At 43.9% G+C, this 13,123-nt stretch overlaps 1 protein-coding gene across 16 annotated transcripts in view; it reads right to left on the reverse strand.

Moving 5' to 3' along the window:
• Znf532 (zinc finger protein 532) overlaps positions 1–13,123 on the reverse strand; it is a 110,295-nt gene that overhangs the window by 26,480 nt on the left and 70,692 nt on the right. For 15 of the 16 annotated variants that reach the window (XM_087895977.1, XM_087895969.1, XM_087895975.1 and 12 more), the window contains 2 exons: positions 9,376–9,538; positions 4,818–5,099 (listed from right to left, as the gene is read on the reverse strand). The exons of the other annotated variant lie outside the window; for it this stretch is intronic. In XM_087895977.1, coding sequence (XP_087752103.1) covers positions 4,818–5,099; positions 9,376–9,538 — 445 coding nt within the window. The remainder of the gene's footprint in view (positions 1–4,817; positions 5,100–9,375; positions 9,539–13,123) is intronic. 16 annotated transcript variants of the gene reach the window in all.

Here is a 13,123-nt window from a genome sequence, read left to right on the forward strand (position 1 = left end):
GGTAGGTGGTAATGCACCATTCAGCAAGTCTGGTAGGCCCCATCTAAGTTAGAGAAACAACCTTGTCCGCATGGCAGAACTCTAAGGCTCTTAGCTTCCTCTGGACAGATCTGAGTTTCGTAATCCATACCTGCCCCTCTGCTTTGGACTCTTCACATCAGCAAGTTAGTTCCTTTGTACTTCTATTACCAATCAAGGAGAAAATGACAGTAATCATAGATCATACTTTACTCTAAAGACTTGAACAGATACAGACCACTTACTTTTTGTGTTACACAGCATTAGCGCTTATAACTGCATACAAGTTGATCTGTAAGAATGGCCTCAGACATGATCTCATTTAGTAGATATTAATTTAGGTCCCTAGAAAGACCCCACAGAGCAATCAAAGAAAACATCAGGAGATATATAACCCACCTAAAACTGAGGAAGGACTCATAGCTTGGAGATCTTCAAGCAATGTCACTGAGCAGCTAATTTTACTGCAGAGAGTACAGAGACCCCAAAAATAAAAGGCATTCTATGGTTAGAAAACTATTTAGAGCCACAAACCTGTACTTCACCTCAGTGCTTGTGACTACCACAAACACCCCGTTCCACACAAGAAAGTGCTGGTCCAAAGAGAAATACTTCAGTTAGTGATGTTAGAGATCCTCTAGAACGTACTGCATTTAAGATAAAGAGTAGTAACAAAACCAATGCACGATTCACCACCAAGCGTTTGTGACCAGCGTCAAGAGAGACAGCGCAGCAGGGAATGGTGCTTGTCACCCAAGCCTGAAGGCCTGAGCTGGACTCCCAGAACTCATAGAAGGGTGGCAGAAGAGCAGATTCCAGAAAGTTCTTTTCTGACATCCACAGGCTCGCTGTGGCATGGGTAACAACACCCCCCCCACACACACACATTGATCTTCACAGGCTGACACACGTAACACTCCCCCCCACAGATACATACATACACAATAATAACAAAATTTTAAAAAAAAAAAAAAGAGTTCATCACCAAAGAACATGTTTAATCTAACCACATGGAACAATGACACCAACCTCGGCAAATGATCCCTTTTACTGGCCGTCTACCTGAGGAATTCCTGTGACCATCTTCTTTTTAACTATTTTCCCTCTTTAAAATAAAATACTTTAAAGATTCTTTAAAACAGCTAAAGTAATAATTCAGCAAGTTTACAAGTTTTTAACTAAACTTTTAATATATACTGGGGCCAGTAAAGCGGCTCAGTGGGAAAGACGTTCGCATGCAAACCTGACGACCTGAGTTCAATTCCTGGAACCCAAGTGTATAGTCAGTGTTAACTTAAGAATCTAGAACCACCTGGGAGATGGGGCCTCTGGGCGTGCCTGAGAGGAACTGCCTTCATTACGTCACTGAAGGCGGAGAGACTGCCCACTGTGGGTGGCACCATTCCCTGGCTAGGATCCTGGACGTCTAAACGGAGAGAGGAAGCTAAACCGCCTGAGTGTGCACTGCCTCTGCTTCTCAAGTGTGGCGTGACATGACCAGCTGCTCCAAGCTCCTACAGGCTGCCCTGACTTACTCACGGCGATGGGGCTCGGTGTGCCTTTGTTCCCTCAAGTTCCTTCTGTAAGAGTATTTTATCACAGCACAGAAAAGAAAAACACTATGGAAAATGGAGGAGGAAGATGCTCTACAAAGTTGCCCCTTTGATAAGGCACATATGTCACAAAATGTAGGCGCACGCGCGCGCACACACACACACACACACACACACACACACACACACGGCAGTAGATTATTGTGACATAAAAATCTTAATTTATACCAGCTGAGGATACCCCTAACTCAGATCTTTTCTCCACACCTTAAAATAACCAACCATTCTGTCAGTACTTGTGACTGCACTGCAGTTGGCCAGCCCTGCTGCGCGGGTTACTGAGAGCTTACCCCACACATGCATATATTTTCCTCCCGTCCTAACTGCAGTCTTGGAGACAAGCATACCTTCACTTTGGCGGGTACTTCCAATGAACAGTGGCACTGTGCCAGGCAAACTAGCAAACTGGGCTGCTTCTGGCCAGATGGGGCAAGAGGAAACCTTTCCAAACCGCCTGCTCCCACATAAGAGCAGCGTATTTCAGAGCCTCGACTCACCGTGGCCTATAAGCACTGAAGGGCGCTTGTCACCTCACACACAGCTTCTTCTAGGTCCTTACAACACAGGACACTGGAGGGCACGAGAGTGTGTGTAACTCAAAGAGAAAGTTAAGCCTAAAAGGGGTGAGATGCCTGCCCAGTCAGACCTCACTCATACTCACTACCCAGCAGGTACCAGGGTGCCCAAAGATGCAATGGAGGATGAAGGATGTTTAGTGGGAGAAAGAAGTAAGGCTGCCATAGAAGTATTCAAGAGAATCACTTGAAATTAGGGGACTGAGAAGGAACTTCTAGAAGAGGAGCTAAGCTGAGCCCTAAAGGATGAGCAGTAGGCCCCCAAGAGTAGTGTGGTCCCTCACACTGCTAGACTGTCACCTGAGGAGATCCAGAAACAGATAATCAGAAACAAAGAATTTCTTTGCTCAGGGTGCAATTTCTGAAGACACGGAAGGAGCAGACCCTGGAAGACAATATACGAAGACTTGGCTCTCAAGAGTGATGGGAACACAATGTTTTATGAAAGAAGAGACACAGTCCAATCTTCACTTTAGAAAATGTTCTCAGGGGGAAAAAAGAAAGAAGATGTTCTCTGCTGCCAGCAAGAAGAATTAATACATGAGAACACACAGATGTCTAGATGAAGCCACACACATCCCACAAGGAACACTTGTTTTATCTAAAGAGACAACATACTAAAGCGAATGCAATAAAAACGCTGCTCGGAATCCCTTAACAGGTAAAGAATTTATAGCATTTGGGTGGTCAAAAAGTAACACATTTGCTTCATAAGTGGCTCAAATAAATAGTATAAATAAATGAGACTGACTAATAAATGTGACTAATACCCCATAAAAATAACTTCTCCAAAGTCCAGTATAAACTAGTTGCTAATCAATTCCTTCACATTTTTATACAGTTCCCCAAGGACAAAGAAGATAAAGATTAAAGCAATAAGATGATATTTTATCTTTTAAAATATTATACTTTTGAATCCACAGGTCAGTTTTAGAATCATCAAAAGTGAGACAAGCTATATTCCTCATGATGTGATACAAAAATAATCAAGTACCCAGGACATATTCTTATCTAGAGATTTCAACCTGAGGCTGGGGAGATGGCTCGGTAGGTAGAGCACCTGCCAACAAGTACTGGAAGCCGAGTATGGACACCCAGAATCCAGGGAGAGCTCCACCTAGGAGAGCATACACACTTCTACGGCGAGCTGGGATGGAGGCAGGGACAGGAGAGCTGGAAGTTCATGGGCCTGTGAGCATGGTGTATGAACAAGAGACTGTCTCAAACAAGGGGGAAGGAAAAGACCAACAGCCAACGTTGTCCTCTGACCTCTACATCAAAGCCACACTCGCTCACGGAAGACATGCACACACAAAGATTTCAAATCCAGTAACGATAGAGATAACCTATCAATAAGTTAGACACTTAATTTTTACCCAGCAGTGGAGGTGTACACCTTTAATCCCAGCACTTGGGAGGGGAGGCCAAAGGCAGGAGGATCTCTGTGAGTTCAATGCCAGTCTGGTCTACAGAGCGAATTCCAGGACAGACAGGATTACAAAGAGAAATCCAGTCTCAAAAAAAAAAAAAAAAAAATGCAATTTTCACAATAATCCAATAGTACATTCAAAATTAAAACTGAGAGCATCCTGCTATGAAATTATACAACTATATAATATTATAAGAATTCTTTCTGGATCTCAACCAATCAGAAAATGTGAACACAGCCTAACATGATATTCAATACAGTAATAGGCGATATCAAAAACAATTCTGCTTATGTTATTAAGTCTAATCATTAAATGAGGTTTTTTTTTATTTTTACATGTATTTGTTGTATGTATGTGTGTGCACATGCATGTGTCCACAGTGTTGCAGTCAAAAGGCAACTGCAGGAGTGTGTTCTCTCCTTCTACTCTGTGGTCCTGGGGATTGAACTCAGGCCCCCAGACTTGGGTCATCTCACTGGCCTTTTAGGTGGTTTTTAAAGATTCATACCAGTTAAAAAATGTACATTTATTATTTTTAAAAGAGACCGTGGCTGAAGAGATGGCTCCGCAGTCAGAGCGCTGTCTGCTCTCACAGAACCTCAGTTCAATAGCCAGCACCCACAGCTCACAATAGAGGATCCGGCATCCTCTTATGCCCTCTGTGAACACTGCACACACGGTGCACATGCATGCAGGCAAACACTCATAAAGTAAAAACAAATAAATCATAAAAGAGACAGAGTACCATCATCTGGTGACTCTCTCCAGGAGCTGAACTGCAAAGCTTCCTAAGGGATGAGGCTCATCTTGTACTATAAACTCAAGGAAGGACAGGTGAAGTACAAGGCCGCCAGCAGTGCTCAGCGTCACTACTGCCTCTCCACCCCCTCTCCTCCTTGCTTGTCACAGACTAAACGGCACACTCTGATGCCTTAGCTTCACCTGCAGTGACCTCAGCTATCAACAGACATGATGGACAAGCTGTGCCTATTATTGTGTGTGCAAGGGCAGGCAGTTGGGATTAGGAGGGTTTGGAAATGTCCATTCCACATGTACAGAAAGAGAGGCATACAAAGAGGTCACACTAATCCTAACCCTGACAGAGCCACAAGCTGAATGTCAGAGGTGGCCAGCACAGACGCTCCTCTTGGTGCTGGAGCATGGATGTCACGCTCACTGACCTTCCCATGTTCCTTCCTCATGTGAGAGAGATACACATCCCTCTGTGTGAACAGACGGTCACACTCCCAACACGTCCACCCGAGACTGGCCATCTTCTTAGATTCTGTGGATTTCTTTGCAGGAGATGGAGACTTCTTTTCCAATTTCTCTTTCCCATTCATAGCCTTGGCATCCTCTTTGCTGTGGTTTGCTGAATTTTGAGTTGCAGGCTTAATGCTCAAAGGCAAATTTATACCCAAGTTTGGAGGCCCTTCAATACTTTTCAATGTTCCATGCATAGACTGCATTATAAAAAGAAAAGAAACGCCTATCATAAGTCACACCGATTCGACAGAATGACAATCATTCACAAAGTATTTCCTAAACTAAAAATACACATTTTTAAAAGCATAAAGGGCAGTCAGACATGGTGGCACACACCTGTAACCCCAGCACTCAGGAGGTAGAGGCAGGAAGATCTCTACACAGCAAGTTTTGGGTCAGTCTGGGCTACACAGTAATTCTTATCACAAAAAAATTGAAATAAATTAAGATGAATTAAAAACAATGGAGTCACAACGCATAGTGGAGCACACCTTTAAACCCAGCACTCAGGAGGTAGAGGCATGCAGATGTCTGTGAATTTGAGACCACCCTGGTCTATGTAGACAGTTCTATGCATGCCAGGGTGATAGTGAGACCCTGTCTCAAAAAACAAAACAACAACAAAAATGAGGCAGGAAAGGTGGGGATAAAGGGAGATTAACTTTCTTTACTTGATGAGAGGGCTCACATGTCAAGGCACAGGTGTGGAAGCAGAGGACAACTTGAAGGAACCTCAAGTTCTCTCCTTCTACTGACCATAGTTCCAAATAATTTCTCAAGGTCTATGCATCAGAGTCATTTTAGCACTCTCTGAAGACAGGACCCTGTCCTGGAGCATGTTAGTTAACCTCCATCCCCCAGCCAAGAGTGAGTCCTCTGGAGATGGCTTCACCTTCCCGCTTACAGAACTGTATAAGTAGGCCCATGTGCAAACGAGTATCTGAGGCCCATGACTCAGCAAACCATGCTACTTCTCACATTCCTGGAATACCTGTAGCCTTTAGGTATAGGCACTGCCAAGATTTGGGGGTAATTTCCACCTCTCAATCACTCATTACTGGGAGGAGTATACCGCCTCTACATGTGTACCCAGTAGGTACTCAAAAAGCCTTTTAAAATTGGGTAGCTGTTTATTATCATTAACAGCCAACAAACAGCCATCCTGAACTCACAGGAGTTCAGATGTGGTGGGATAAAATCAGTACAATTTGATTATTTTTACCCCTTGCAGTCCTAAGCATTGCGTCTAGGGCTGCATGCATTCCAGGAAGTACTCCATGCTGAGATATGCACCTTTCTACTTTTTATTTTGAGGCAAATCCTGAACTTGCGACTTTGTAGCTGAGGCTACGGGCAGTACCACCAGACTCAACTGAAGCAATGATTCTAAGACTTTTGGTTCTTGTCTGTGTCCTAAGGCAGCAAATCTGTCTCAAGACACAGTTATTTGTGAATGGGCCTTCTCTCCTGATAAGAAGGTAGTTTGCCTCATAAGTTCTGTGCCCACAAGCGTACTCACAGGAGCTGTCCCTCAGGACTTCTGACACCCACATCCCCATTGTCAACAGACCAGCTCTGTGGAAGGCTTGGCCCCAAAGGAAGACATCATTCTAACTCCCCAAGATGCTTTCTTAAGAATGGGCTTAGCTAAACAATTCAGTATTAGTGGCCTTCTTGCCCCTGTCCTTTCCAGGAAGAAAAAAAAAAGGGGGGGGGGGGAATGGTGTGGTAGCCTCCGAGCAGGGCAGACAGTTTCTTAAAGTCACACCTGTTTTTCTCCAAGTACATGCCAGACTTCTGTGTGCCCAGAAGGCAACTAATCTGTGCCTCAGTACACACTTACCTGTTTAGACTTGTGTGTGTGTGCGAGAGAGAGTGTATGTGCGCACGTGCATGCACAGCTTCACACGTGTCCATGTGAAGACCACAGGTCAATCCCAGAAGTCCTCCCTCCATTTTAACAACTGCACTCTCTCTCCAGCCCATGGGCTTTTTTTAAAAAAACAAAAAACAAAAAAAAAATGTCTAACCATTTTAAAAATAAGGGACAAATTTTCAAGTCTTAAACTTTCCGTAAGCTACAAGGCAAGTGGAAGAGAGGGCAGGGACGCATTTCTCCTCCGTAAAATAACCCTGGGGACAGAAATCACCAAGATAAGAAGAGCACCGTGCTGAAATGAAGGTTTCTAAGTTATTAATTGTATATTTGTCTATACACTGTAAGTAAAGGTAAAAAAAAATTGACTATCTTTAATGAAAGAAATACAAGTATGTCTAGCATATGCAAGGTCCTACATTTGATCACCAGAAACATCTTTTAAAAATACTAATACAACTTAATTCATTCAGAAATGACTTTCCTTTGGCTCTTGCAACAGCAGCTAACCTAGACGACTATAAGTTAAAAGGTTCAGCTGAAAGCGAATGTCAACATGGAGGGTAAGGACCTACCAAGTAAATATATACGTATCCTGGGAGAACAGAGACATGGTGTGAATCAGGTAAGAAAAGGCCACCTGAGAGACAGACAGAAAGAGAAGACAGCGGAAGAGGGTGAGAGAGACAGTGTGTGTGTGTGTGTGTGTGTGTGTGTGTGTGTGTGTGTGTGTGTGTAAGAGTGTGGGGGCGGGGAGAGCCACCCTCCCCAACATCCACACTTCAGTTCTCCTTTATGACTAACTGCTCACAAGTACCAGGCAAGATAAATATGGAGCAAGTAAGAGACGCACCATATTAAACATAAAGATGCCTGTAATACATTATATTTCTATTCTTACCTACCAAGCATAACGTAACAGGAGTTTAGGACGCTAGCATGTACATAAAACGAAAACAGCCCCACTGTTTTCCTATCACATAGGCTGGGAAAGGTCCAGATAACTAAAAACAATCTCTCTCCTATGGTCACAGGATTAGACCATTCTTCCTCAATTTCTATTCTTTGGGGCCTATATTTATCCACATTCACTATTACAAGAAGAATCCCCTATCCCACCCACACACCACTTCCTCATGCCAAGCTTAAGTTCCGGAAAGCAAATCTCAGAAGCCTTGGAAGAGGCAACTTGCCCCTCCCTGCCTGCCTCCTGTTCACAGGGGGAAAGAAGCTAGAACTGAGCAGGAGGGGCACCGCCTTTAATCCCATTACTTAGGAGGCTGACTCAGGAGATTTCTGGAAAATCAAGGTCAGCATGGTTTACATAGTAAATTCTAGGCAACCAGGAGTATCATCGCAAGACCCTATCTATTTTAAAAAAAAAAAAAGGGAGGGGGGAGGAGAAAGGAAGGAGAAAGAAAGAAAGCCATAATTAAGTACCAGCCTTGAGACGGAAAATGGAGCATGTTGCCTCTTTAGGGATGTGGAGACGAGAATCCAAACAAGGCACTTACACTAACACCCACACCAGGTCCAACACCAATCTGCCCTAAGTATTTACAGCCAGGAACTCGGTGCCTAAGAGAACACTTAATACTTACTCTCTTGCAGAGGACCTGGGTTTGGTTCCTAGCACCAACATGGTGGCTCACAACCATCCATAACTCCAGTTTCAAGGGAACTGATACTCTCTTCTGACCTCAGAGGGCACCAGGCATGCATATAGTGCCCATACATACATGCAGACAAAACACACATACATATAACATAAAATTGGGGGGGGGGGGAGATAAGGTACAACTATACAGCCCTGGCTAGCCTGGAACTTGCCATGTAGACGAGGCTGGCCTTGGTCTCACAGGGATCTTCCACATGCCTCTGCTACCAATTCAAAGTATGTGCCATCATGACCAAATTACATGCTATTTTTTATAGGGTGAAAAAAACCGAAAGACTAAATTGAATACAATGCAAATTTAAGTGCTTATATGATTTCAAGAGGGAAACCTCAATTTTTCTGAATGCACAATTATTTGTATAAATTAACAAGACTCATCAAAAGTCCTGTTTCCTAATTCCATATGACAGAGTTCTCAAAACAGAACACTACAGAAACTGTCAAGAGCACATACTGCATTTGTGGAAGACCCGAGTTCAATTCCCAGCACCCACCCCACACCATTTACAACTGCCTATGCCAGATCAAGGAAAATCTGAAGTCTGGTCTCCACAGGCACTCGCATGCATATACCCGCACACTGACATATACACATGGTTAAACAAAAATAAACCTTATTTCTTTAAAGAAAACTTCAGCCATCATTTTCATGTAAATAAAAGGAGCCCTAAAAACCTCATTATTTTTTAAAACCAGAGCATGCACACCAGCTCCTTTTCAGCGTCTTTGGGAGGCAGGGCTCCCGGATAAATGGCACTCCGAAGCTAACTGAGCATAAGGACAGCCTGTTCTCTGGGCCAATCCAGCTCTTTCCCTAGGTAGCAGCATGCTTTACAGAAACCTGCAGCTCAGCCAGGGCCCTACAACCATGCATGTATCTGCAGTTCACTTAGACGGGAGGAGAGACGCGCACACACACCTTGATATGGTCCATCATAAGTTGCTTCTGTGCATATAAAAGAGAACAGTCTGGACACTTGAAAACAGACACCTTCTGGTTTTCAATGTGCTGGTCAAAGTGGCGGTACAGCAAGGTCTGCAGGGTGAACACAGTGTCGCACATGGAACACTTATAGATTATTCTAGAACAGAAGAAGCGCAGCGAGATACAGTCAGTCAGCCTCATCTCAAAGGAGCTACGACTTAGCATCTAAAGAACTCAGGAGGTAGAAGCCACTGAAAGAACACAAGCAAAGAACATTTTAGCTGTGATACAAACTTTTCAAGACAACCGGCATCACTCAATCGCAGGTAAGTCTTCAATTCTGACTAAGACACATTCAGCGACATTTGTTTCGAGATCTCAATAAGTGACCATCTTCTGCCTCACAAGGATATGATGGGCTTTTGTACGAAATCTCCCAGAACTGATACACACAGCAAGAAACAATCACAATTTCTCTCATTCCCGCCCTCTTTCCCCTCTTTTGAAAAAGGCAATACAACCAAACAGTAGCCTTCTAACCTGAAAAAGGATGTGGGGGCAATTTTTTTGTAAGGTCAAACAAAGCAGTATGACTCAATGGTGATGCCCTAACTAAAAAAAGAAATTTGATTAATGAACTAAAGACACCCAAGCTCTACTATCTGGACAACCTGCCCCAATTTACATTTAAAATCAGCAATTTCACACTTGAACATCAACCTTTCTATACGAATTTAACACAGAATACTGTACGCCAGTACACAATTACAGAGATAAAAAGACGAAAACACACAGCCCTGGAAGACCCAGCACCAGTACACCAGACACTATTTCCATTCCAAATGCTTAGCCACAGCCACCTCCTTACATTAATGTCCAGCAGACTGGAATCTTCTCAACAAACCTCTTCCACTCGCTTAGACCTGTCCTGAAGCTTGGGGGTGGGTGTTTGGTGGCACTGGGGTGTGTATGCAACACTCCCCTTGTATGCAGCTGGGACACAGCAGTGGGCCCTTCCTTAGGAACTGTCCCTAGGTCATCCTGGTCCTCAAGGAGGGCCTGTGGAACCTGTCCCCTTTGAAAAACTGTGGAACAGGCTCAAAGAGACTCCCGAGTCGCTCAGAAAAGACGGCAAACTGGCTGAAGAGAAAGGTCAGAGGGGAAAAGAAATTTAACTAAAAAACTGCACAGCAAAGCTGGCAGAAGGAAGCCTCATGAACCCACATGTATTTCCTGAGCATGTTCCTGAGATGACTCCTCACATGGCTGCAAACTCCACTGGCCAATGGTGTCAAAAAAAAAAAAATGTAATTTAGTCCAGCATGGTGGTGTACGTCTGTCATCCCAGCACTTGGGAAGATGAGGCAAAGGAATTGCTATGAGCTCAAGGGCAGCCCAGTATACTGCAAATATCATCCTGGTCAGGGCTAAACAGCAAGACTATCTCTAAATTAATTAATTAATTAGCTTAACTCTTTAGCTTTGACTCTCATAGAAGTTTTCTAATGTAACTAGAAGACCACATGTTCCAAGGTCTTGCCAAATCAGTCACTTTTCACCTTCAACTGAGATGGGGAGAAAGATCCAGCTCATTGCTGGCAGGCTTTGCTACCACAGCCGAGTGCTGGTCCCTGTGATGTCTCACACCACAGCAGCAGGTATTCAAGGATGCTCACTTTCCTACTGTTTGAAACTGCTTACGTGGTGAAGTCTCGAGTACAGTGAAATAAAGCATCACACAATCACACCGAGCAACTATGTAAGCATATCTTTAAAAGACAAAGATTTTCAGGAAAATTAAAACAAGGCAGTATATTATGATATGGGCACATTTCCTTTTTATTAGTGAGGTGAGTGTGCGTGCGTGCGTGCATGTGTGTGTGTGTGTGTGTGTGTGTGTGTGTGTTGGATCCCTGGGAGCTGGACTTACAGGCAGCGGGGAGCCTCTGGAACATGAGCGCTAGGAACTGAACCCAGGTCCTCCGGAAGAGCAAGAAGAATTCGTAACCGCAGAGCCATCTCTCTAGCCCAATGACCACATTTCTTAACAGGTAGAGGAAAGTATAAAATTATCATTGTCTCTGGGGATGAATAGTATATCATGCTCTATTATTCTGTTTATCTTTATTTTATGGGTTTTCTATAATCAAAATACAGTCATTTGACAAAAGAATAGTGTCTGGGATGCAGATGGCTCAGCAGCTCGGAGTATGTAACACACTTGCAGAGAACCCAAGTTTGGTTTCAGCATGGTCCCGTGTCAGGTGGCTCACAACTGCCTGTGAAACCCAGCTCCAGAGGATCTCTGGCTTCCTGCACTCACATGCATGAACACACACACAATTAAAAATAAATCCTTTAAAAAGAACAGCCTCATAATAGTGTCTATATGGAAATGCCATAATGAGACCTGTCACTTTGTATGTATGCTTAAAAAATTAGTTTAAAAAAAAATGTGAGTTCGAGGCCAGACTGGTCTATAAAGCAAGTTCCCCAAACAAATGTGCAGGGAGAAGAGTTTTAAGAGAAGCACTGAGATTTACTAGTTGGACTGACTATTCACTTAGGGATTCTATTTCTCAGCACTTCATAAAACCAGGCATGGGGGACCGGAGAGATGGCTCAGTTATTAAGAGCCTGCACTGTTCTTCTAAGGGACTAGAGTTCAGTTCCTAGCACCCACATCAAGCAGCTCACAGCTGCTCCTAACTCCGGCTCCAGGAAGATTAAACCCTTCTGGTAACGTATCCACACACATGTATCCACACACGTGTACATACACATCACACACACACATATACATAATTAAAAATAAATCTTAGAAAAAAACAGGTATGGCTCTCATTTTCTTCATGGTACATTATCATGCATGAAACCTAAGATGATAGAGCTACTTTGCATTTGTTGAGGAAGCTGAGGAACAAGCTGTTGATATGCTATCAAAAAACCTCCTGTGAAACAGTGAGGAGCCAAAAGCACGGATAAGCTTCTATAATCCTTCCAAAGGCAGAAAGGCAGTGTATTCTAGGTTATCCTGACTAGACACAGGCTATCCTGACTACACAGCAAGACCTCATCTCAAAAGGCAAAACAAACAAAAGCACTAAGGAATGTAGAGGAGAAAGATGTGAGAAATACGCACAACCCACCAGGCTCGACGGGAGCCGACAGAAGCACTACTGACTGACTACTGGCTGAGTCCCAGCGGGGCCCGCAGAGAAGATGCGCAATCTCATGCTGCAGGGTTCCCGATGATGAGAGCAGGGTCTGGGCTGACTCCGAGAAACCAAGAACAGATAGGGAAGGCCATCCCAGAATGATAGGTTGCTTTTCTTTTTTTGTTTTGTTTTGTTTTTCTGAGGGGCGGAGGTGTCTAGGCAGCTGGAACAATCTGAACCTAAAACCCAATCTGTGAACCGGCTGGCACTGACACCTGAACAGGGGCTGTGTGCTCATGACTTTCACAGGAGGAGTGTGCTTTTGTGAAGGGAAGAACACACTGAGGTAACAGGTCATAATGTCCTGTTACTCCAAGGATGAGGAGATTGGGTTATAATGAGCTGGACCAGGTCGTGTAAAGCTGCCAGCAACCAGGACTCTGAGCAAAGGCACCCATGAGTTCTCAGTACATGCTGCCAACGTTTTTGAGGGGGCAAGAACCATTAAAAGTAGCAGTAACTGCTGCTGCTGCTAAAAACTAGAAACAGCAGATGACAAAACTACCACAAGTCCATGAGTGTGG

The sequence above is a fragment of the Myodes glareolus genome, chromosome 13 (assembly GCF_982192425.1).
Source record: "Myodes glareolus chromosome 13, mMyoGla1.1, whole genome shotgun sequence".
Lineage (NCBI taxonomy): Eukaryota > Metazoa > Chordata > Mammalia > Rodentia > Cricetidae > Myodes > Myodes glareolus.